The sequence below is a fragment of the Neofelis nebulosa genome, chromosome 15 (genome assembly GCF_028018385.1).
Source record: "Neofelis nebulosa isolate mNeoNeb1 chromosome 15, mNeoNeb1.pri, whole genome shotgun sequence".
NCBI lineage: Eukaryota > Metazoa > Chordata > Mammalia > Carnivora > Felidae > Neofelis > Neofelis nebulosa.
Window position 1 is genome coordinate 8239824 of NC_080796.1, and position 23896 is coordinate 8263719.

General features: G+C 55.8%; 1 protein-coding gene across 1 annotated transcript; it reads right to left on the bottom strand.

The window, feature by feature from the left end:
• Nucleotides 1-478: 478 nt before the first annotated feature.
• Nucleotides 479-23858, bottom strand: LBR (lamin B receptor). The gene is made up of 14 exons (XM_058701180.1): nt 23752-23858; nt 20065-20243; nt 18162-18365; nt 15532-15615; nt 14607-14796; nt 13713-13909; nt 12689-12743; nt 9710-9901; nt 8717-8820; nt 7762-7887; nt 4278-4446; nt 2701-2781; nt 2481-2603; nt 479-2352 (listed from the first exon to the last, which is right to left on the bottom strand). Exons 2-14 carry the CDS (start codon nt 20227-20229, stop codon nt 2192-2194), a joined length of 1851 nt encoding a protein of 616 aa, XP_058557163.1. The 5' UTR covers nt 20230-20243; nt 23752-23858; the 3' UTR covers nt 479-2191.
• Nucleotides 23859-23896: the final 38 nt, after the last annotated feature.

Sequence of the window (23896 nt, forward strand, 5' to 3'; positions counted from 1 at the left end):
AGGTGGGACTTGGCCGGGCGCCGTGGTTTCCACTCGGAAGACGGCAGGGCGTGTCGTCTGCGGTCACGTACGACGCAACACACGCGAGGGGGTCCTCGGGAGCACTTTTCCCTGGCCGCACGCGGGCCACAGGACTGGCCCCACGCAGGCTGCTTCCCTTGATGAGACGTGGTCTTGTGGCTCCACCAGACCTCCTCCCACGAGAAGGTACCCGGGCTCACCTCACCGACACAGGCCTCCCACGTACCAGGCGCTTCCGGGGCCCCGACAAACTCCCGTGAGAGTGTGACGGGGGTCTGAATGGCGCGGCCGTTTCTCTCTTCGCCAACAACCAGGACTAAACGCACAGACCCCTCCCCTCTCCAACCTTCTGAGAGCCACGATGCAGGCAGGGTGGGCGGTGGTCACCCACGGGCTCCCGTGTCGGCCCCAACGATCCCAGAGTCACAGGCACAAGGAAGAGGCTCTGAGGCGCAAAGGCCAGCATCTTTTTTATTTTCAACTTTATTTCCAACTTCAAACTTCATTATAAAACTTGTCAAACACGTCAAAAACTAAAAACAAATCATAGCTGATATCCAGAAACTGCAGCACTATGTTGGTAAAGGCTCTTTTCACATTACCAGAGAAAGAACTAGACCTCCTCCTTCCTCCCCCGAAGCTTCGCTGGTGACTCGAGGACACGATGGGACGCTCTTTCCGACGCAGGAGAAAAGCGTAAGAAAAGCTGCTTGCTTCCATCAGCGCGGAAGACACGAAGACCACGGGGTGCGGGCGAGGGTGCCAGAGGCCGCCAACGTCACCATCACGTTCACGGAGCAAAGTCACACGCGGCGCCCACGGCAACGCCGCGGACCTGTGTCTCGTCTAACAAGGTGCATCGACGCCCCAGACGCTCCGTTCGATCCCCCACAGTTAAGATCCCGAGAACAATTTAAATACAATGTTTTAGTGAATCTGCTACTGGTCTGTTACAGGACAATTAATTAGGAGACTACATCGGCTAGAACTTCACAGCTACGGCTGCCCCGCGCACCTCCATTAAACAAAAATAAAACTAAAACGGACCAATGACTAAACAAAATAGACTCTTCCCTTCAGTTATCTGTAGATCAACAGGCTTCTAAAGAGGAGCGCCGCCTCCCGTTACGGGGAGGAGCGTTGGTGAAGACAACGGATGTACGAGCTACAGTATAAACGGCGTGGCCTCACCCGTAGCAAAATCACGGTTTTATCTTAAAAAAGTCAAAAACGTACAAAAATACTAGCCTGAAATGGCGTTTTCAAAAACCAATCTGTGTAAAAATGTTTAAATAGTGCTGTGACTCCAAAAATATATATTCTATTTTTTTTTTTTCTATCTGCAACAGTTTATAAAGGCAAAACGGACACCTGCGCGTGAGGTAGCAAAGCCAAATCCGCCAGCTTTGGGTTAAGGAAGACACCCCCCTGGGTCTTACCAGCATCTTTTAGACAACGTTAAGTGAATTCTAATGGTTTCACAATTTTTAATCGACAGGTATTACTTTATAAAATTTAATTTAAAATACTGCAAACGTTTTCGTTAAAAAGATCCTTAGTCCTAACGCTTATTTCACATTCAAAATACTGTACAGAGAGATCTGCAGTCCCCATATATTACATAAAATCTGTGTACTTACACTTTCCGGCGCAGCTCCAGAAGCGGAGGGTAAGCGAACTGCTGAGGGTCTCCCTTCATCCGCCCCTGCGAACGGCCCCGTCCCCGCTCACGGCAGCGGACACGGGACCCGAGTCCTCTTTCGAATCCCGTCGCCCACGAATGATTTGCTTCAAAAGCAAGCGGACGCGAGTTCTCTTCACGAGACGTGGATGAGGCTCCACGGGGCGGCTGGTGTCACTTAGGAAACACGAGGACAGAACGAAACAGTCACAGCTGGAAAGTCCTGGAGACCCACAGACGTCACCGGGATTGTCTCAGTGCATCTTCAAGGACGGCCCGTCTCCTGGCACAAAGCAAATCCCAACGATCCCCCTTGTCCTCCGTCCGGCGTCAGGACCGAGTGGCCGCAGGCGTGGCTGCGTTAAAAGACCACCGGGCCCCCCGGTCCGGACTCAGAAAGAAAAGACCCCGTCGGCGCGACAGGTGAAGATTCGCTCCGGAGCCTTCTCTCGGTCTCCCGGGGAAGCCACGGGGCAGGCGCGTGGGCGGCTAGTACACGCGGGGCAGGATACGGTAGGGCACCCGCCGGCAGTACTGCTCCCACGCCAGGCCGTACCGCCTGCGGCAGTGGCGCTCGTCGCGGGCCTCCCGGTGCACCAGCAGCACGGTGAAGTAGGCGACGTAGAAGTACGGCAGAGCGTGACTGAAACCTGGGTCACGGCACAAGCGTCAGTGACGTTTCCGATCCCTACGCGACACTCCCCCAGCAGCCCCCTCCCCACGTGAACCACGAGATTCCCCAGGGCCCCCCCCCCCCGACTCTGCCCGCCGCGCTCACCACAGGGGAGGGACCACGCCAGGGCCATGAGGAGGTCACCCAAGTAATTGGGGTGGCGAACAAAGCCCCACCATCCAGAAACCAGAAGGTCTTTTCCCGTCGAAGTGTGAATGGTTTTCAAATCTAGGTGAAAGTAAAAAGACATTTATAATCACCTCTAGACAGACGGACGTAAAATCTTTATGTAACGTAAACATCATAAATATAAACCCGTACTTACGTGCAAGCTTTGGATCAGCGGGATTTTTCCGGAATGCGTTTTTCTGAGAATTTGCACGTCGGAAGATCACATATCCACAAACTGTAATGTTTTTAAAATCTCACGTTAACAATTTAGACACAATCTAATACTTAAAAGCATCAGTGATTCCACTTAGGAATTCTGTGCTTTGAGGAAACTTCCAAAGTAGAGAATACTCTGCTCTCTTCAGAACAATTAAAGGGGCGCCCGGGGGGCTCAGTCGACTAAGTGTCTGACTCTTGATCTTGGCTCAGGTCACGATGTCACGGTTTGCGGGATCGAGCCCCGTGTCAGGCTCTGCGCGGACACTGTGGAGCCTGCTTGGGATCCTCTCTCTCCCCCTTTCTCTCTGCCCCTTCCCTGCTCGCATGCTCTCTCTCAAAACAAACTTTTTTTAAAAACTCAAACCCGTCACCTCAGGACATCGAGAGAGGAGTATCCTGAAATGTCACCACTGTACCGCTTTCCTCATCCACCGGGGGACACAAAACCAACCGATACGGTGCCACCCACAGACGAACGCTAATCCGGCCCCGGTTAGAAGCACAGCAGTACTGGGGCTCACTGCTGCTGTCACACCCACGAGCCAGAACACGGACGCCGCCTGGACCCGAAGCAGGACGAGAACCTGCACGTACACGCACACACGGGATCCCCCTGCAGGCCGACTGCTCTCGTCCAGATTTCACAGCGGCAGATTGAGAGGCCCTGACCAACAACCGCTGGCCATTAGCCCTCGAGTCTGTCAGTCCCCCACAGCGTGGGAAGGGACGACTCCCCGTCTGTCGCTGACCTGTAAACTACGCGGACCGCCTCGAGTGATACGCAGGCGTGGTCAGCAGGAGCCGAACCAATGTTGAAACTGAACCTTAATTTTAACCCTCGCCTTAAATCTCCTCTTCTCCCCGGGATGCCAATCAGAGCAGCAAAAGTCCCTATATTTGGAGTTCGCGCTAATTTTCCTGCCCCGCCCCCGCTGGAGGCATTTACCAAACACGTCACAGAAGAGCCGCTGCTGCGACACTCAGCCACGACCACCCGCGATGTTCCTCGGCTCCGGCCAGGCTGCCCTCCCCCGCTTCCGCATGTCCCCCCCCCCCCCCCCCCCCGATCCCACTTTAATCCCACTTTACCCGCTACAGTTTACACTTCAGATCGAGCACCCTCCCCCACCGAGGCCACTCGGACCGCTACTCCCCTGAGACCAGTCCCGACCGCCTTCGACATGGCCGCAGTGGGCGGCGGGCCCGCCACTTGTGCTCGTACGCCTCGCCCCGCGCCTGAGGGCAGGCCGGGCTGGCACAGCAGGGCCAGACTTCCTACTTTTCAAGACGCCCACCAGAAAGAGCAGCCGCTGCAAAGAAAAACCATCCCAGGAACGAAGCACCCATTCTCTCTGCAAGGCAGGCGTCTTTTCAAATGACTCATCAAACCACTTACTTCACACCCAAGCTAACACGTCCCTCTCCGAGGGCGCGTTGTGAATAGGCCCGAACGAGAGCCCAAGAGACTCCGTGCGCGACATTTAATCCACAGAGACACAGGTCGGCACTCACGTTTCAGGGCGATGATGAGAGAGGCCATCGGCCAAGACACTTCATTTGGGTGGCCGACCAGATAAAAGGCTTGGAAGCTGTAGATGAAGGGAACCCACACGAGGTCTCCGAACGCCAGCATGAACCCAAACCCGTCGTGGGTGATGTCCATGGTTGTCAACAGTGCTTCCTGTTAGGAAAGAGAGGGAAAGGCAAATTTTAAGAACGTTTGGGGAGGGGGGCGGGGGCCGCCTGGGTGGCTCAGTCGGTTGACTCTTGATGTCGGCTCAGGTCATGATCCCAGGGTCGTGGGATCAAGCCCTACATCAGGCTCTGTGCTGACAGCGAGGAGCCTGCTTGGGATTCCCCCCCTCCCTCTCCCCCCCCCCCCACCGCGGCCCCTCCACTACTCGCACACTTTCTCAACAACAACAACAAAACACTTGGGGAATGAAAATTCTGTGTTCCAAGTGTTCAAACAAAGCACCGGTTCACAAAAGGACGCAGGGCTCTGGGAGGGCACAGCAGCTGCAAGTTATAAGAGAGGGGAGGGGCGCCAGGGGCTCAGGTGGTCAAGCATCTGACTTTCCTCTCAGGTCACGGTCTCACGGTTTGTGGGTTCGAGCCCCGTGTCAGGCTCTGCACTGACAGCTTGCTCAGAGCCTGGAGCCCGCTTCGGATTCTGTCTCCCCCTCTCTCTGCCCCTCCCCTGCTGGCACTCTCTCCCTCTCTAAAACAAACATAAAAAAAAAAAAGGGCGGGGGGAAGAGGGGTTCTGGTTCCTGGGCCCGTGTCCCTCACCAGGTCACTTTGCCGCCTTCACCTCCACTCACGGTACCCTCTCATCCCACGATCTGGAAATGACACGTGTCCAAAACGCCTCTCACGCTTCCCACCTTCACCCGGGCCGTTCTCCGACCTCGGCCTCCGGCTCCCCAGTCACCCCCCAGCTGCCTCCCCTGGACCCCTCGGACGAGGCGCTTGTCGGATGCCGCACCTGCTCACAGTGGGTGTGCCAAGTCTTCACTCCGACAGGGACCCCAGGTCTCCAGCTCGTCACTGTCACCCCAGCACGCGGTGCACGGCTGGCGCGCTACACAGTCAGCATTTTCGGCGTTTGCCGGAGGAATGACAACACCGCCGGCTGCCCCGTATCAACCCCGCGTGCACCCGTCTCCCTTCTGATCACAACACGGGATGCCCCTGCTTCCCCCTCCGCTGACGATGCAGGAACAGGGTTTGACCCGCACGCGCAAGCCGCCAGATCACCGCTGGGCCCAGACACCTGCAGGCCGGACTCCAGATCAGAGACGCCACCGAGGTCAAACTCAGAAGGCCCGGCCCGAGGGAATGTCCAACCACCTCCAACCTCGGGCCACGCGGCTGACGCAGAAAAGCAAGGAGCAAGCTCCACTGAGGGGTCCGAGGCCCGATGAAAGGAAAAGGTGGGAACTCCAAAGACCCCTTTCTTCCAGAAAGCAAGCAAATGGACCATGGAACGGAAAACCGAAGTCACAACCTCCGGGCCCTCAGGCCACACTCAAGAGCACCGATCCCCGTGCACGATCCCCGTGCACACAGCCTCTCAGGACCTGCCATCCGATCTCCCGGGAGCCAGCAGCCTGGCGCACAGGACAGGAGAAGGGACGAGCTGTCGGGCAGCCACTGCCCGGTCAGGCGCTCCCAGGACAGCCTTGCAGGCAGAGGGAAGTCACTTCTATCTAATTACCGTCCTCCGTTCCCTCAGGTCAACCAACTAACAAGAAGGGGAGTCAGCCTCACTGCCCGGCCACAGCCAGATGCCCGCGAAAATCATCAAGTCAAGCCCCTTTGTCCGCAGAGCTGGGGCACTGATGACACACAGGGAAAACCACCCCCAACTCCGGTGCTCGACCCCCAGGACCTGCGACAAACCGCCTTCACAGAAATCAACAGAAGTCACCGTTCAGCGAAATCTCTGGAACATGACTTTCTAGCGAGGGCCACGGTGACTCCCACCGCGTGACAGCAAGCTAGAAGAATTGCTCATCGCTGAAACACCACCAGAAAGGAGTGTAAAGAGACATCTCTGTGACAAACAACAGTGAAGCATCACCGGGCTCCTGAGACGGAAGGTGCCGGCCCCCTGGGAGCCGCCGACTGCGCCACAGCGGAGGACGCCCACCCGCAAGTCCTCTGGGGTGGACCTGGAACCTTCTGAGGCGGCAGGTGCCCCACGGGCCTGCAGTTCTCAGAGCGCAGAGCCAGGAGCTTGACAAAATCCGTACCCCGGCTACTCGTAGCTGAGGTTTATTTACCTCGAAAGGCCCTGAGTGACCGAACAAGAGGCAGATTACGGAAATAGCAACATGACGCTTTCCGAGTCACCCTGAGCGACTCCGTGACCCGGTGCAGCAGCCAAGCCTCCGACTCGAGAGGTCAACACACTGTCGTGAAGACTGACTCGGACGTGGTGATGTAGGGAGGCCAGTTTTGTTTTTACTTTTTTAAGTTTACTTAGAAGGCGGGGCAGAGAAAGAGCGGGAGAGAGAATCTCAAGCAGGCTCCACGCTGTCTGCACATATCCTGACATGGGGCTTGAACTCACGAACTGTGAGATCATGACCTGACCCGAAATCAAGAGGTGGATGCTTAACCGACTGAGCCACCAGGCGACCCTGATTTTGTTTTTAAAACCAGAAGAAAACTCAACTTGAAACCTGGAGGCACGGGTTACAAAGGTAACAGGAAATTGATAAAGTGACTGTAAAACAGGCCTGAGGAATACATGATTTTTAAAGGGAATATATTGAAACAAAGATTAGGAAAATATAAGCCAGTCTTCAAGAACTAGAAAACACTGATCAGACTTTTCGTTTTTAACGTTTTACATCTGAAAGCGAGAAAGAGAGCGTGAGCAGGGGAGGGGCAGAGAGATGGAAACAGAATCCGAAGCAGGCTCCAGACTCCGAGCGGTCAGCACAGAGCCCGACGCGGGGCTCGAACTCACGAACCGCGAGATCATGACCTGAGCGAAGCCGGACGCTCAACCGGCTGAGCCACCCAGGCACCCCAAAAACACCAATGACGTCTCCATGTGCCAGTAAGGGCACGTGTTAGGAGCTCAGCTTTACTTACACCCGTTTCCCTGGTTTTCACGACTCCTCATTTAAGATGCATCCGACGGGAGCTATTCTGTACATTCCGAAGCACCACCACCAAAACACCTTGGCTATTTAAGAACCGGCTGCCGCCTGACGATCCAAAGAGCAGGACCCTAACTCCGTGCTGATCTATCTGTCCACGTTCGTGTGACACGGTAATTAGGAAATTAGGATTTATTTATAGGAACCGGACACACGTGCAGATCTTAAATACTTCGCGTCAAGGAGATGACGCACACGCTCCCCCCGCGTGGACGGGTGCCCCGCCTCCTCCCAGCAGCCCCCCTCACCCCGTGTCGGAGGCCGCTCGCCCACACTCAACGCCGCCAGACCCGAGGGCCTCTGCCCCTAAGACGACTTACCTCGTTCCAGAGCGCGTCCACCACATACAAGAGCTGGAAACTGTTAACCAGAGTCATCGCTAAGGACGGGGCAGCTCGCTTCTGCAGCCTCATCTCAGCCAGAAGCATCGCCAGGTTCACCACTACCTACAAGAAAAGGGGCAGGTGCGACCTCAGGGCGCCGCCCAGACCCGTAGCAACAACGGCGACCTGCAAGGGTGACGCCAACACCACGAACCCGGGAGCGGCACTCCGGGAAGGACCCCCGGTCGCCTCCCCGGTACTCCGGTCAGAGCTGCGTCACTCACTCCAGTCATGAGGACGTGACGGCCCCTGACAAAGTACGTGACCGGCGCTCTGCAAATGTCACGGTCACGAGAGGCAGGGAAAGACCCAGGAGACAAAGCTGAACAGCAACCACATGCTCGAAGGGCTGTCGAGAGAGAGAGGGGCCCAGGACAGAAAAGGGCCAACAGTGGAGGAAGTGGGGGCGGGGGGGGGGGGGGGGAAGGGCAGAAAGAAGGCCTGGGGTTCAGCTACTATCACGGTGACAGTGGGAATCTGCCGGGCGGATACGGACACAGGGAGAGAGTGAGGTGCCAAAGGGAATCCTGACTATGTGTTTGCAACCCTCCCACAGGTCTATGATTGGGTCAGAATTCATTTTCTTTTCTTTTTAAAAACAGGGAAAATACATTTTTTCTCACGTGAATTCACCTACATGATCACGTTCCTACCTAAATATACCGATATAAGCAAAATAAAACAAACTCTCCATCTTTAATCACCTGGAACAGGGCACCTTAACCCTGTGCACTCTACTTATGGGAACAACAATACTTGAAATACAGACTCATGGAAAGCTGTAATCATTCCTAAAAAATACCACCCCCCACTTTAAGTCGTCTAAAAATCTTTTCTAAACACAAGACTAATTTGTACTCCTGAACTGAATTTAAAAACAAAGAAGACATACCCATCCAATCAATCCAGGGCGCAATTCACAAAAGTATTTGAGGTCAAAAGTACCGATCCGAGGATTCAATTCACGGCCGATGAAGAAATCATAAATGGCATTTCCTGGAAAGGGAAAAGTTCTTATCCAAAAGTATGGCAACTGTGAGGCTTTAAAATAAGCCTTGCTGGGGCGCCTGGGTGGCGCAGTCGGTTAAGCGTCCGACTTCAGCCAGGTCACGATCTCGCGGTCCGTGAGTTCGAGCCCCGCGTCAGGCTCTGGGCTGATGGCTCGGAGCCTGGAGCCTGTTTCCGACTCTGTGTCTCCCTCTCTCTCTGCCCCTCCCCCGTTCATGCTCTGTCTCTCTCTGTCCCAAAAATAAATAAAAAACATTAAAAAAATAAATAAATAAAATAAAATAAAAAAAAAAAAATAAAAATAAATAAAAGCCTTGCTGTCTACCATCCAGGGTCCCAATTCAGCCTCTCAGGGAGCCCGGCAGGTGCCGGCGTGGGCAGGCGGGCACAGAGGCGAGGACCGAGGAGGCCAGAGGGTGCCCACCCTGGCTGGAAGCAGCTAGGCCCCTAGGGCCAGGTGCCCTGATTTTAAGGGAACTGGAGCTTTTTTTTAAAACGAAGACTCACCATTTTTTAAAAGAAGCAACCTGAGTTTTTAAAATATTTGAATACTTGAAGGTCAGAATCAACCAATGTATAATCTCTGTTATTTTGGGTCGTTTTAAGGATGTTTATGAGACCAAAAAAGAAAATTGTCGTAAACTGTGATGCTAAGTTACTAAAATGTCAGTTACTATAATAAAAAAGTTACTAAAATAAACTGTCATCAAGTGACTGAAAAAGGAACAGAGATGAATAGGAAAGTCGGAAAAAAATAGCAAATAGATTCTTTCCCTTTAAGCGTATCTTCCTTCCCATTTTTTTTTTCCATCCCGTTATTTCTTCCTCCTCATCATGGCTGTGACCTGGAGCTGGCGGTGGGGGGGGGGGTGCTTACCGGAGCTGGAGGGGGCCAGGGCACCGGGAGGTGCCCCTGCCGCCCGCACCGCCAAGTAGACACTCAGGCCCAGGGAGAAGGCGGCAGCGGCCAGCGCGAACTGAAGGAAGTGGCCGTACACGTAGTGCAGGTCCGCGCCCCAGAAGATGGCTGCTCCTATGACCGCGGACGTCAGGAGGAGAGCACAGAACCCTTTAAAGAGAAAGAGAAAACGTGCACGTGAAACCCGGGCTTCGCAAGATCCATACCCTGAGAAAACACCGCAACGTTATTGTTTCCGAGCTTACTCGCACGAATCGGGCTCAGAACACACGAGCGGGTAAGCAGGCAACACCCCGGTCTTCAATACAGACGCTGGATCCCTCATACGGGTCAAGTATTTTAATTTGTTTTTGAAGTTTATTTATTTTGAGACAGCGCGCGAATGGGGAAGGGCCAGAGAGAGGGGGAGAAAGGGTCCCAGGCAGGCGCTGCGCCCACCTCGGAGCCCGATGTGGGGCTCGAACCCACAAAACCGTGAGATCATGACCTGAGTCAAGACAAGAGTCGGACACTTAACCAACTGAACCACCCAGGTGCCCCGGGTTTTCCAATATTTTAATAGTTCATATGCTATTCGTTTTCACTGTGAATCATCAATATGTGCTTTTCATGAAAACAAAGCTAAAAGTGCACAGAAATTCACTATTAAACAGCAGAGAAGAATCTCAAAATTCACATAATCCTAACCTTGGGGCCCAAATCAGTAACAGAGCTGTGCCCAACACACACACACACACACACACACACACACACACAATCCGTGGGGCGATCTAGGCAGTTACACCAGTGTGTGTACTTTTACCTGAAACGCCTTACCCGCGATGGTTCCAGAAGATCCTAGCTACATCCCACCTCCCGGGGAACAGATCCCAGGACCCTGGCCTCAGAGAGCCCAGTGCGCACAGGCCATCGGGTCACAGGCAACTCCCGACTCCACGGCGCCCGTGAGGCCCGGGAGGCCCGCACCAGCTGGCCCCGCTCGGGCTCGCGTGTGCCCGGCCTGCCTCTTCCGCGAGCCAAAGCAGGAGTCACGCGTCCGGAGGGAGCGCCCCAGGAGCCGCCACGCTCGGATCGACAAGCAAACAGAAGAGAGGTGGCCGCGGCTCCCGCACGAACTCTAACACGGCGGCTCCCGTGCAGCACTGCGCGGTCTCTGGGCCACCGTCTAAACCCGCCTGCGCCGCATGCCAGGTTTTGGCCCTAGGGTAACTCCGAACGGTTGTAACTTTCCCTTCAGCTTTTTCAACCATTCGTTTACTCTCGTAAAATGTATGAATGTTAAAGGAAAATGGCAGCAGACAGAACAGCTTCCTGCCCTGTGGCCCACGTGCATTAAAATGAACCCTTCACGATGTCCTGGGCGCTTCCTGTGTGAGGGGTAAAATCTCACGAACAGAGATCGAGGACGACGGAGGCAGAGGAACCAGACGGGGAATCTGGAATCTGAAAGAGAAGGACCAGGCAGCTGGCCCAGCGGGCTGCCATCCAGCTCGCGCCCTGTCGGAGGGGCCACAGTCCCTCACAGGGGACTGAACGCAGAAAACAGGACCTTTTACAAAAGAAGGCAATCAGCGCCCAGGAAGAACCCACAAAGATCAAGAGACCAGAGGGCAAGAAGAACCTCGCCACCGTCCCGACTCAGCCTCATGGCGTTGCAGGCAGCCTGGTTCTAACAGCAGCAAATCTGGTAAAAGTTTGTAAACGCCCGACAGCGGCAAGTGAGTGTTAAGCACCCACCACGGGTCAGGCACTGAGCTAGGCTCGATGTTTTCCACACGGCACGAAAGGCATCTACGGGATCTTCAGCTGTCCTTTCAGAATCCAGCAGAAGGACTTCACAAAGCAGGCGCTAAATAAGCCACAGGATAAAGTACCCACGGTTAGAAAGGTAAAAAGTGACAGGACTGGGGCGCCTGGTGGGGTTGAGCACCTGACCTCGGCCCAGGTCATGATCTCATGGTTCGTGGGTTCGAGCCCCGCACCGTGATCTGTACTGATGGCTCGGAGCCTGGAGCCTGCTTCCGATTCTGTGTCTCCCTCTCTCTGCCCCTCCCCCACTCACGCTCTGTCTCTCTCTAAAAAATAAACATAAAAAAGAAAAAAGAAGTGATAGGAGTAGGATTGAAAAGGCCAAGAATGAGAATGTACAATGTAATTCCCAAGGAAAGGAGGACAGTCTACGCGGTCCTGTTAAAGTGGAAAACCCTTTAGGGAGAACTCTCCTAAGAGTAGGGCAGCCGTACCCGACGGAGGTACAGACCTGCCCGGTGCTCACAGCTGACAAGCCTCCCGCAGGCCAGCCCTCTGCCCGGCACCAGGGGTCCCCAGGGACCCACAACCAAGGACCCCGGCCCGGGACTGTCGGGGAGGCCCATAAACAGGATGATGGGGACAGAAAGAGAGCACTGGGTCACACAGGGGAACGTGGAGTCACCAGAGCACACCCGAGACCGGTGGAACACCGAACGCTATCTACCCTGCAATTAAAATTAAAATAAAAACTAAAACTAAAAAAATACATAAAAAGGAGAGAAAGTGACCCGAGGGCTCCTCTGAGCAGAGACGTGACAGGAATGATGCAGCTGCCACAGGACACTTTGGGGACAGTTTTCCAGAAAAAGCACCGTGGACCCAGCCAAGTGACGCCAGAGGCCAGGAGTTGGGGGGGGGGGGGGGGGGATGAGGGGGGAGTGGGGGAGGAGTGGCCGAGAAGCCGGAACGGGCCTCCCCAGACCGTGGCGGTGACCCAGGGCGATAAAATATAAACACGGCAACCAGTGACCGTACTAGGAAATGAAACCGCGTGCCAGGGAGAAGCGACGGGCGCCGTCCCCGCACCCGCACACCCCCCGCCCGGCTGGACCCGGCTCCCACGGGTGGCGGAGCGCGACGCTCGCAGGCTTCCTGCGCTCACTGGTTGGCGTGAAAACAACTCACCGTTGAGTCTGTACTTGAGCCTTCTTCCATCAGCAAGGGGCATTCCTTCCACAACCTCAAAAAGAAGAGAAAGGGATTTTCTTCACCTAAGACTTTAAACAGCCTCGCGTCACACGTCGTCGTCGATTCCCACACGCGGGAGGAGAACCAGGACCCCCGTAGGGAAGGCGGCGGCCAGCGGCAGGCGTCTCGCCGGCGGAGCCGTTCCGCCAGGATGTCTCCGGCACGCGCCCCAGTGGTAGCGGCGACAGCGGGAACGGCCACCCTCCCCCGCGTGCGCCACCACCGGCTCCGCGTACTTAAAACCCTCTATGATCTCGTCCACCGCTCGCTCCCCACCACTGAGGAAGCAGAGCAGGGGCCTGCGGTCTCCGGCCGGCGAGGCCCCCGTGCCCCACCCAGCCGCGGACGCCGCCTCGTGTACTTCTCGCTCCTCTACCTACACAGGTGCGCACGCTCGGTCCCTCCACCGTTCCACGTGGTCCTTTATCTCCAAGAGACGGGGAGCACTTCGCGCGCGAGGAGCACTCCGTCTCTGCCGGCAATCGCGCACGGCACACCCGCACCAAAGGTGCTCGACAGACACGCGCCTCCCACGAGAGGAGTCAGAATAAAACCCCCACTTGCCCGACAGCGGCCACAGCTTGCTCCCCAAAATAACTATTCAGAAATGTCGCAATTCATCTTAAACACGAAACACCAGGGGCACGTGGGTGGCCGGGGTTAAGCGTCCGACTCTCGATTTCGGCTCAGGTCACGATCTCACGGTCCGTGAGTTCGAGCCCCGCGTCGGGCTCCGTGCTGACAGCTCAGAGCCTGGAGGCCTGCTTCCGATTCTGGGTCTCCCTCTCTCTCTGCCCCTCCCCTGCTCACGCTCTCGCTCTCCCTCTCTCTCAAAAATAAACAAACATGAAAAAACTTTCTTAAAAGTAAAGATACAGACTGAGGTCCCTGGAACTCGGGAGCTTATCGGTTGAGGAGGGAGGAGGTCCCGGGACAACGAGCCCCACCAGCAGAAACTTACCTTCCCGACTGGCAGCAGGTAGAACAGAGCCTGCATCAAAAACCAGAGGACGTAGACCCCAAACACTCTGGTTTCCCACAAATCCTGCCAGGCCGGCAACGGAGGCGGGAAGTGCAGAAGACTGGGCTCCTTCTGTTTACACATCAGCAGCAACAGGCAGAGGCAGGCGGGCAGTCCCAGCATGATGAGAAGCACGCCTGCAGACAAGGCTTGAATTTCAGGCCAGTCTATCTCGCTCTGTCAAGACCCCTTTGGACTTCTGAAGTCAGAACTGGAGCCTGGCTACCCGCTGAAGGCGATTTCTAACGGGCCGTCACACACTCCTGGCTGCACCTGCCGCGCCCGGTGGCCGAGTGCCGTGGCCGCTGAGGACATCGGCCGCTAGCCAGCACCGGACAGCTGACCTCCGCCCCAGAAACCAGGCTCCGAAACGTGTCAGCTCCATCCACTAGGGAGCAGACAAGCTGAGATTCCAGCAAGCTGAACATCAGAACATCTGAAACCATCAGCCTCCTCTTTTTTAAAAAAGTAAAGCGCTCTCTACACCTAAGTTTCTAACAGAACAGGTTCCCACGTAGCAGTGCACAGATTCTAGGCACCTCGGGACACCGTCTCTCACAGACCCGCTAGCCCGCAGGGTTTGCTTACAAAACACGAAGCAACTGAGCCGCGCAGGACTTGGAACCGGCCGAAAGTATTTTCCTTTACTAGCTCATAGATCGTCACTACTTTCAATCACCGCCCACTTAGTAACAGCGAGCCCGGGCCCCCACCCGGCTTGTGGCCTGGCCGCCTCACATACCTCCTGAGAAAGGCCTTTCCTTTGGCGCCACTGCCGCGATGGCTCGTGCCCCGCCCGCCCCCCCCCCACACCAAGCAGGGGGCGCTGCCTACCAGGGACTCCCCCAAACTCCAGGTCCTTGGTCTGCGTGGCCGGAGCTTCCGAGGTTCTCGGCGATGCAGACCTTGTTGTTGTAACAATGTTTTCCTCCTTCGAATCCGTTTGTCTTATCTCTTCTCTTCTAGGACGCAGGCTGTACTGTGCAGATACGTAACTACGTTCCTCTGACAGACGGAATTTTTCCTAGTTGAAAAATAAAAAACGCTAAATGTTTATAGTCAATAATTATCAGGGCGCCTTGGGTGGCTCCGTGGGTTAAGCAGCTGGACTCCGGCTCAGGTCATGATCTCACCGTTCATGAGTTCAAGCCCTGTGCCGGGCTCTGTGCTGACGGCTCAGAGTCTGGAGTCTGCTTCCCATTCTGTGTCTCCCTCTCTCTCTGCCCCTCCCCCGCTCATTCATTTTTTTTTTCTCTCTCTGAAAAATAAACTTAAAAAATTTAAAAAAAATAAAAAATAAACTTATGGTCAGTAATGATCATTAATGCCATCACATTAACTAAACTCAGGATCTTAATATAGCCATCTACTAACAAGAATACATTTGTTAAATTATGTTGAGCCTTAATTTAAGGACAGAATTTTAGAAAAGATGGTAAGAAAACACTGGTTTTCAATGTGATTTTTTTTTAACTTACTTATTTTCAGAGAGAGAGAGAGAGAAAGAGAGCAAGTGAGAGAGACAGCAGGGTTGGGGCACAGAGAGGGAGACAGAGAATCCCAAGCAGGCTCCGCACTGTCAGCACAGAGCCCGACGCGGGGCTCGAACTCATGAACCGTGAGATCGTGACCTGAGCTAAAACCGAGAGTCGGACGCTCAACCGACAGAGCCCCCCCAGGCGCCCCTCCAATGTGATTCTTGAGGGAAAGTCACTTTAACAAAGAGAAAAGGCGGGGGGAGGAACGGGACACCTCGCACCTCAGCGTGTCTGTGAGGCATGCCACCCCTCTCGGTGCGCTCAGTCTCCCCGTTGTATCTGCTGATGCTATTTCCAAATGGCTTCTAAAATGAAGAAGACGGAATATCGTGAACTTAAGAAAGAATCAGACCTCGTTAAACAGAACATGATGTCCGAATGTTGTTATGAAATCAAGCAATAAAACAAAGATTTTCACAGCTTCAACTCTGAAGGATTTCAGCATACTTTTGTTAAAAAGGAAGAAGATTAAAATCGATTAGAATTTCCCAATCTTTAAGTGAATGGATTTGACAATATAAATTTCTACACAAGATCTTTCATTTTTTAAACACAATCAGACTGAATGTTATAATGCCATTGTTCAATGGCAAACACTAACAATATTTGCTAGGAGTTAGATAAGGTAAAACTCAGTTAGTTCATTCACTGGTTAGGAAAAAGGGGGAAAGACATTCACTGGCCCAAAACAGCCACCAAGGGGAAATTAACAAGCAGCAGGCACTGGGGAAGCCCTGCCCATGACCCACAAACTGCCTCCTTGCTGGGTTCCGGCTGCCTGGTTTCTACTGAGCCCCACGTTCTCTCTGCCTGTGGGTCTCCGGACGCGAACCTGCACCCTCACCAGGCAGCGGAGTGAATTTATTGCACTGAACAGGGGAAGTGCATCAGCTTGCAAAAGACCTTCCGGCCAACACGTGGCTGAAATCTGTCACTGAGCTCCCGTCCACATCCCTGATACGTTATCACGCTAATAAACCAACAGGAGAAAAGCAAGTTAAAAATGCAAGTATGTCCTCGGGAGGCCCACTGGCGAAGGACGGCAGTGATGCGGTGTCAGATTCTAGCTCCAATCAAAGCCAGACTGAGCGGTGAGAAAGCTCAACGTGTACCTCAGTTTACCAAAGTGCCAACAAGCCGCTCGGCAAATACCTCGCTCTCCGCGGCACGGAGCGACAGCCGTGACCCCCGTACTGCGGGAACTCTGCTGGGTGCAAGCTGACAGGACGCTCACGCAGTGAGGCAAGTTACTGCGAAAGGTCACGATGAGGCACCCACGGCAACAAGGTGCAGTGACTGTCACAGCCACACGCAGCACAGCGATGGTCTTTCCCGGGCAACACACCGTCCTCACTCCCGCGGCGGCTCCGCGGTGGCCCCGGGCTCCGCCGGGGAGGAGCACAGCCAGCCTGCAGCCCTCAGGTCACCAGGACTGGAAGAAGGTCACACTGCAAGAATGTAACGGGCACTAAATGCTACAAATGAAAATGTGACAGAAAGCGGCACGCGTCACCCGCCTGGTAAGGAGAGCCGCTGTCGGACGGAACGTTCGAGCTCACAAGCAATTCTCAGAATGCGAGGTAGAGCGGTGGGCAGATACTCTTTGGCAATCGCGTTGGCCAAAAAAGAGGCCAATTATGGTAATTCTCAGAATGAGAAAATGGGCATCACACGCTAGACAGTGGTATAAACCTTGCGCAAGCGATCTGGCAGCGTGTATTAAAGGCCTCAAACCCGCACTACCGCCGGCCTGGCGGTTCCGCTTTTAAAAATTTATCTGAAGGAAACGTCAGATGTTGTATAAGCATATCTGCTCACCACGGTGAAAATTTAGAGAAAAGGCTAAAAGCCTACCCACAAGGCATTTTAACAATGACGTCACATCTGTAGAATCTGTGGTCCAGCCAAACAATACCATACGACAAAAATGACGTACAAAAATGTAACGTAGGTTATTCCCAATATATTTTAAAATTTACAAATCTAGCTTCAAAACGGTGTGTATTTCATCCAGTTGCTTAGGGTTATTAAAAGTCTGTGTGCATTTTACCCAGTAAAGAGGTAATATTAAGTGAATAGAATAAAACATCATCTTTATTCAATTATTTTTCTTAAAAATCACTACTAGGGGTGCCTGAGTGGCTCAGTCAGTTAAGCGTCCAGTTCTGGATTTCGGCGCAGGTCACCATCTCACGGCTCATGGGATCAAGCCCCACCGATAGTGCAGAGCCTGCTTGGGATTCTCTCTCTCTCTCTCTCTCTCTCTCTCTCTCAAAATTGATAAATAAACTTACAAAAAGAAAATCATCTCTATTTAGCCTGCCATCCGAGACAGCCACCTCACAGGGGCCTACAGGCTTGCACAACAACCTTTCCAAGCTTCAACTCGGAAAGCAACTCCTTTGAAGTTACCGTCTTGGGAGAGAAGTGGTCGAGGGTCAAGGGCAATGACACTGAGAGACCAAGAATACGTTTTTAGAACCCAGTGACGTCCCACTGTCATTTTATACGTGAACATCTATAAACCGTAAAACTTTTTCAGTTCAAGCTACAGTCCTCCTCCATTTCCAACGTGAACACTGCTCTTTTTTAAAACCACAATATTAAAAAACACAATATTTTTTAGAACCACAGCACTCTCGTAACTGAACCTTCTTTTTCACCGGTAATCAGAGCCTCGTGCTTCCTACTCTTCCCGACCCCCGCGTGAGGGTGTGGCCTTCCCGAGCCGTCGCATTGGACGGGAGGTCCCCTCGCTGCAGGCAGTCTGGCGGCACAGCACGGAGGGAAGCCTGCTGGGGACCCGACCCCGGACGAGGGCCGAGGCCTCGCGCCAGCCGTGTGCACCCACCAGCACGAGCGGGGTCAACTTCACTTCCAACACTTCCTTCCTCATCTCCTTAATGTCGGCCTGGTGCGACGCAGAGGCGGATCGGCGGGAGCTTCGGGGAGGTCGGCCCGGGGATCGGGAGCGGGACCTGGACCTACTCCCTCGGCGTCTGGAGGGAGAGCTGGAGGCTGAGCCGCTCTTCCTTTGCCTGAAGGAAGTCAAGGGCTAGAGAGGGACAAGAAGGCACAGTTTCACCACGAGGCAGACCCGGTACCGTCGGCTCTGAAACCACCCCGGGCCTCAGGCCATCTGAGTGCCCGCTGGGCCCGGCCAGTGACACGCGGGACGCACGCGGCTGCTCCACGCCTGACCCTTCTCAGAAGGCAGAGCCACGCGGAGTGACCGCGCCTAAACCAGCGAGCCGTGTGCTTTCCAACCGCACAGACTAGAAGGGCTCCCGCCAGCCCGCTGGGTTAACGGGTGATGGGGCCGGGACGGACGGCAAGAAACTCGGTCCTACGGTTTCACTCTGGGCGACACGCACAGGCAGGTCTGGAAAATGGGCGCGAGGTGCATTACGCTCAGCGACGCCGCACCCCGCCCTTTCCTCTCCCACCTGAGTCCGTGTGGCCCAGGACCGAAGCGGGGCTTGACACTTTTTAAATGATTGCAGACAAGAGCAGAAGGAAAATGCAACTTTGTGACACCTGAGAACCCCTGAAATTCAAATGTCAGTGTGCACAAATGAAATCTTACTGGAACACAGCCACGTGCACCCACTCCCGGCCTGCCCTGCCGGGGGCCGCTCTCACGCTGCGGAAAGATGGCCCAGGAAGCCTAGAACAGTTACTATCTGCCCCTGTCTTCAAGAACTTTGCCCCCCCCCGGGCCACAGGCCACCGGTTCAAGAACCGTTTCTTACTGATCTGTGACAAAAAATGAAATCGAGAACAGATGTGTAGGAATTTTTATAGCATTTTGACAAAGTAATTTTAGGCTTGTTGACTCTAACAATAAAAGTTGGGGCTTTTGGGGCGCCTGGGTGGCGCAGTCGGTTAAGCGTCCGACTTCAGCCAGGTCACGATCTCTCGGTCCATGAGTTCGAGCCCCGCGTCAGGCTCTGGGCTGATGGCTCGGAGCCTGGAGCCTGTTTCCGATTCTGTGTCTCCCTCTCTCTCTGCCCCTCCCCCATTCATGCTCTGTCTCTCTCTGTCCCAAAAATAAAAAACGTTGAAAAAAAAAATTAAAAAAAAAAAAAAAAAAAAGTTGGGGCTTTTACTTTGTATGTCTTTTTCTCCATCCGAAAATAGAGCCATCTTTCTGGTACTTTACATATGATTTCCACACCTGGGATCAGATCATTTTGAGCCCAGGCACTCACAGACACGCCGAGAAGCCCCGGGCCAGACTTAAGTCTAATCAGTGTCACTCTCCTGATTAAATCCTTGGTGGTCAGGACGAAGCCCAGACCCCTCCGGTTCTGCTCCCGTTTAACCCACTCCTCGCCCACCACGTTCTTGGCCCTCTGGGTAACCACCCCCGTGGCCCCCCCACCCCCAAGCCGTTGGCATGCCACCCTCCATCCCGAGCTCCCTGTGTGGCCTCGGTACCCGCCTAGGTGTCCCCTGCAAGCCTGAGACTGGGACCACCCCCCACCCCCATGCACAATAGCACCGCCCGCCAAACGTCCCCCCCCCCACCCCCCCCCGGGAGAGGACCCATGGAAGGTCTTCTCCAAGAGGCTGGGAGCCTCCCGGGGACAGGCCGCCGTGCGCAGCCCTGCGTCCCCAGAGCGGACCCGGCGTCCGACCCAAAGCCGAAGCGCGGCCCTGCTGGGGGCCAGGTCGGACCGCCCTGAGCTCAGCCACATCACAGCCCTTCCCGCACCGCGTGACCGCCTCTGGGGGAGCCGAGGGGCACGCACCTTGATGTCACTCTCCTTCAGCTCGAGTTCCGTCCCGTCCTTGTACTTCACGGTGTAGAGCTGGGAGCCGCTGTCATGGCTCAGAATTTCAACTTCGTAGTAAAGCGAGCTCCCGGGCCAGCGACCCCGTACCACCTCCCCGTCGGCGAACTTCCGACTCGGCATCTTCAAACACCAGTCTGAAAAGTCGGAAAGGAAACACCGGCGTCACCGTGGACACGCTTATGTGGCTCTTTCTTTCGCAGGCTGAACACTCGGACACGACCTCCCCAAACACTTAACTGGTCAAGATCTTAGGACCAGGAAGGGCTCTGGAGGGGAGGAGTCCGACCCTGAAGTGTGCAGGTGTTAACCGGTTTTCCCAAGGACGGAAACAAGGCACGGCCACAAAGGATGACTTTTCTGATTTATAAATTCCCATATAGGGCGTGTGGCTCAGTGGGTAGAGCATGCGACTCTTAACCTCGGATTGTAACTTCAAGCCCCACATTGGGCATAGAGCTTACTTTATTTTTTTTTTTTTTTTTAATTTTTTTTTTTTTCAACATTTTTTATTTATTTTTGGGACAGAGAGAGACAGAGCATGAACGGGGGAGGGGCAGAGAGAGAGGGAGACACAGAATCGGAAACAGGCTCCAGGCTCCGAGCCATCGGCCCAGAGCCTGACGCGGGGCTCGAACTCACGGACCGCGAGATCGTGACCTGGCTGAAGTCGGACGCTTAACCGACTGCGCCACCCAGGCGCCCCAAGCTTACTTTAAATAAACAGAGAAAATCGCATGGTGTTACAAAGGCTTTAAAGTGTATTTAATTTCTAACACATTATCTACATGAAAAACAATAAACCCTAAGAAACCAACCCTCTGGGAAAATCACGGATGTACAATTAACATTCCTACAACCCACCAACAAGGAGAGAACTATTTCCAAATCCGTGACAAATAGCAAATTCGGGGTTCTTTCATTCAGCCTTCGTCTTACAGCTAAAGTCCCAAATGCATCCCGAGCATCTGTGTCACCCCACGGCCAGCCGGGCGGACCCCCACCACTGTCCTGACTCCCCACCCCACCCGCCCCCGCCCAGGAAGCCCCGTTCCTCGTTGGAAACCACACACAGTCCGGGAGCTGTCGGCCCCCCTCCCTCAGAGCTCACCCGGCTGCAGGGTGCCTCCAGCTCTCAGGACCGGCAGGTTCCCCCGGTCACCCCAGTACCCCCCACCCCCAGCCTTGTGTCACCAGCCAAACCAGCTGGGCCTGGTCTGAGCAGAGTCACCTTCCTCCCACCCAACTCGACAACCCCGCCCGGCCGTCTGGGCCCAAGAACACACACCCCTGGCCCAGCTCCTCCAGGGGCGCTGTCCGACCGTGGGGTTCAGGAAGGAGAGGGTTACGTTACCCCGCCCGCCCCCGGGGAGAATCTTTCATAAGTGCTGAATTTCTTCATTGTTAATCGCCTGAGAAGGTACTTTACAGGCATCGGTTGTTTAGAAAGACAGCAGCCAGGCAGGCAGATGAAAGAACCCAGCAGCATACACTAGTGATTAGGGGGCGTCAGGGCTACGTGTGAGCTGGGACAGCGCCCTCTGCCCAGCACCGGCGGAGATGGCATCACCTGGCACTGGATGGGGCGGGGAGAGGGGCTAGGGGGTGAGGTCACAGGGGTCACACCTGGCTGAGGACTCACGGGGAGTGGGGGGAGGGGGGGCACTAGGGAAGCAGGGGGCAGGGGGCAGGGCACATCTCGGGGCACAGAAAGGAAGGTGACAACAGCCAAGTCAGCCTGTTTCAACACTTAGGTCAAGAAAGAGGAAGGAAGCGTGCCGTGCCGTCTCCTCTGTTCTCTCGCGCCCCTCCCCCTCCCGGGACCCCACCCCCCCCCAGACCCCGGCCTTGGCTCTGATTCCCTGATGTGGGCCACCGGGGCTGAGAGCCGGCACTTTCCACACAAAGATGCCATTCGTGTCTCCGACAAAGCTTCACGGACCTGAAACACACAGTCCCCCCGACTTTTAACAGAGGGTTTGTAAACAGGCCCGTGAGCAGACACAGCACCTTTCTGAACACTTATTTACCGGGACCTTCTGTTACCTGGTTAAATACTCCGGGTTAAACTAATTAAGCTATGCAGTGGATAGGTTAGGTCCCTAAACTTAATTTAAAAAAAAAAAAAAAAAAAAAAGACAACTAAGATTTGGGACTTCCAGCAACATTGGGTCTGGTGGCTGAGACAAAAGGCTGGCCAGCACCCCCTCCGGACACCACCACCTTGTCAGCAAGTGCTCCCAAAGATGAAACCAGCAAGGTCTGTGCACCTGCGCTGCGCACACCTCCTCCCACCCCTGTGACCCCGCAGGCCCGTCCCAGTAGCACCTCCTGGAGGAGAGCGGCCAGGACGGGACACACGGGCCTCTCTGCCATCACACACGGAAAGGCCTCCCTCCAGTGTGAAAAGAAAAAAGCTGTTGACCGAACACAAAGTCCCCAAGCCACGTGCTTGCTAACTTCACGGCCAAGGCGGCCCCCAAATGCTACCATTCTCGCACACGACAGCGGGCTGACCGCAGAGCAGGTGCTTGCAAGGGTCTCCCGCCCTCCCCCGCCCCCTGCCACGTCCCACTCGACCCGGCAGCTGACCGCCTCCCTCGCACAGCTGGGCCCAAGGCAGACACCTGACCGCTCCCAGAGTGACAGAAATGTCCAGAGGGAAGGCCCGGCCGCTGCTGCTCACCCTTCTCCCTCCTCCGGAGACAGCGCTCGGCAACTAAGCGGGGCCGCGCGGCCGGGTCTACACACCGGGCCCTGCTCACAGCTGTTGCCCGTGTAACCACCCTCGCTCCGGTGCAGGCGGCAGGTGCGCGCGCCCCGTGCAGGCCTCCCCGGCCAGCTCCCGTCCCCACCCCCCCAACCGCCGGGCCTTGTCAGGGGGCTCTTTCTGAGGCCTTGAAACGGTGAGAACACAGGATCCAGCTGTACTGAGCAGGGGCGCGCAGCCCGCATCACCTTCCTCTCAGAGCCGGGGCCGGGGGCAGCCAAGCCGGAGGGCATCCCGGTACCTGCTGTTCCCCGTCCCGCCCGCCAGGCTTCCCCATCCCCCCCCCCCCCGGCGCATCTCCCGTCGCCCCCGTGTCCCCCGTCCCCGTCCCGCCAGGCTCCCCCATCCCCGTCGGCGCATCTCCCGTCCCCCCGTGTCTCGTGTCCCCGTACCCCCCCCCGCCAGGCTTCCCCATGCCCCCCCCCGGCGCATCTCCCGTCGCCCCCGTGTCCCCCGTCCCCGTCCCGCCAGGCTCCCCCATCCCGGTCGGCGCACCTCCCGTCCCCCGTCCCCCACCCCGTGTCCCCGTCCTGTCCGCCAGGCTCCCCCATCCCCGTCGGCGCATCTCCCGTCGCCCCCGTCCTTGTGTCCCCCGTGTTCCGCGTCCCGCCCGCCAGCGCACCTCCCGTCTCCCACCCCGTGTCCCCGTCCCGCCCGCCAGCCTCCCGCGTCCCCGCCGCCGCACGCAGGGACCCGAGACCCCACCGCCGCCCTCCCGGCCGACACCGCCGCCGCGCGCCCAAAATGGAGGGACGCGTCCTCGATTCGGATCCACCGCGGCTGCACTTCCGCCGCGGCCCGGCCGACCGCCCGCAGCGGAAGCCGAGGCCGCGCCCCCGCCCCGAGCTGCCGAGAGGCGGGCGCGAAGCGCTCACCTGTGCCGGGCTCCTGCGGGAGACGAACAGCTCCGGGACAGTCGCCGAGCGGCACCGGCGGCGGCTCCCGCGCGCACGACACCGCCCCGCCGCGCCCGCGCCCCCCGCGCCCGAGCGCGCGCCGCGCCCCGCCCCGGCCCCGCCC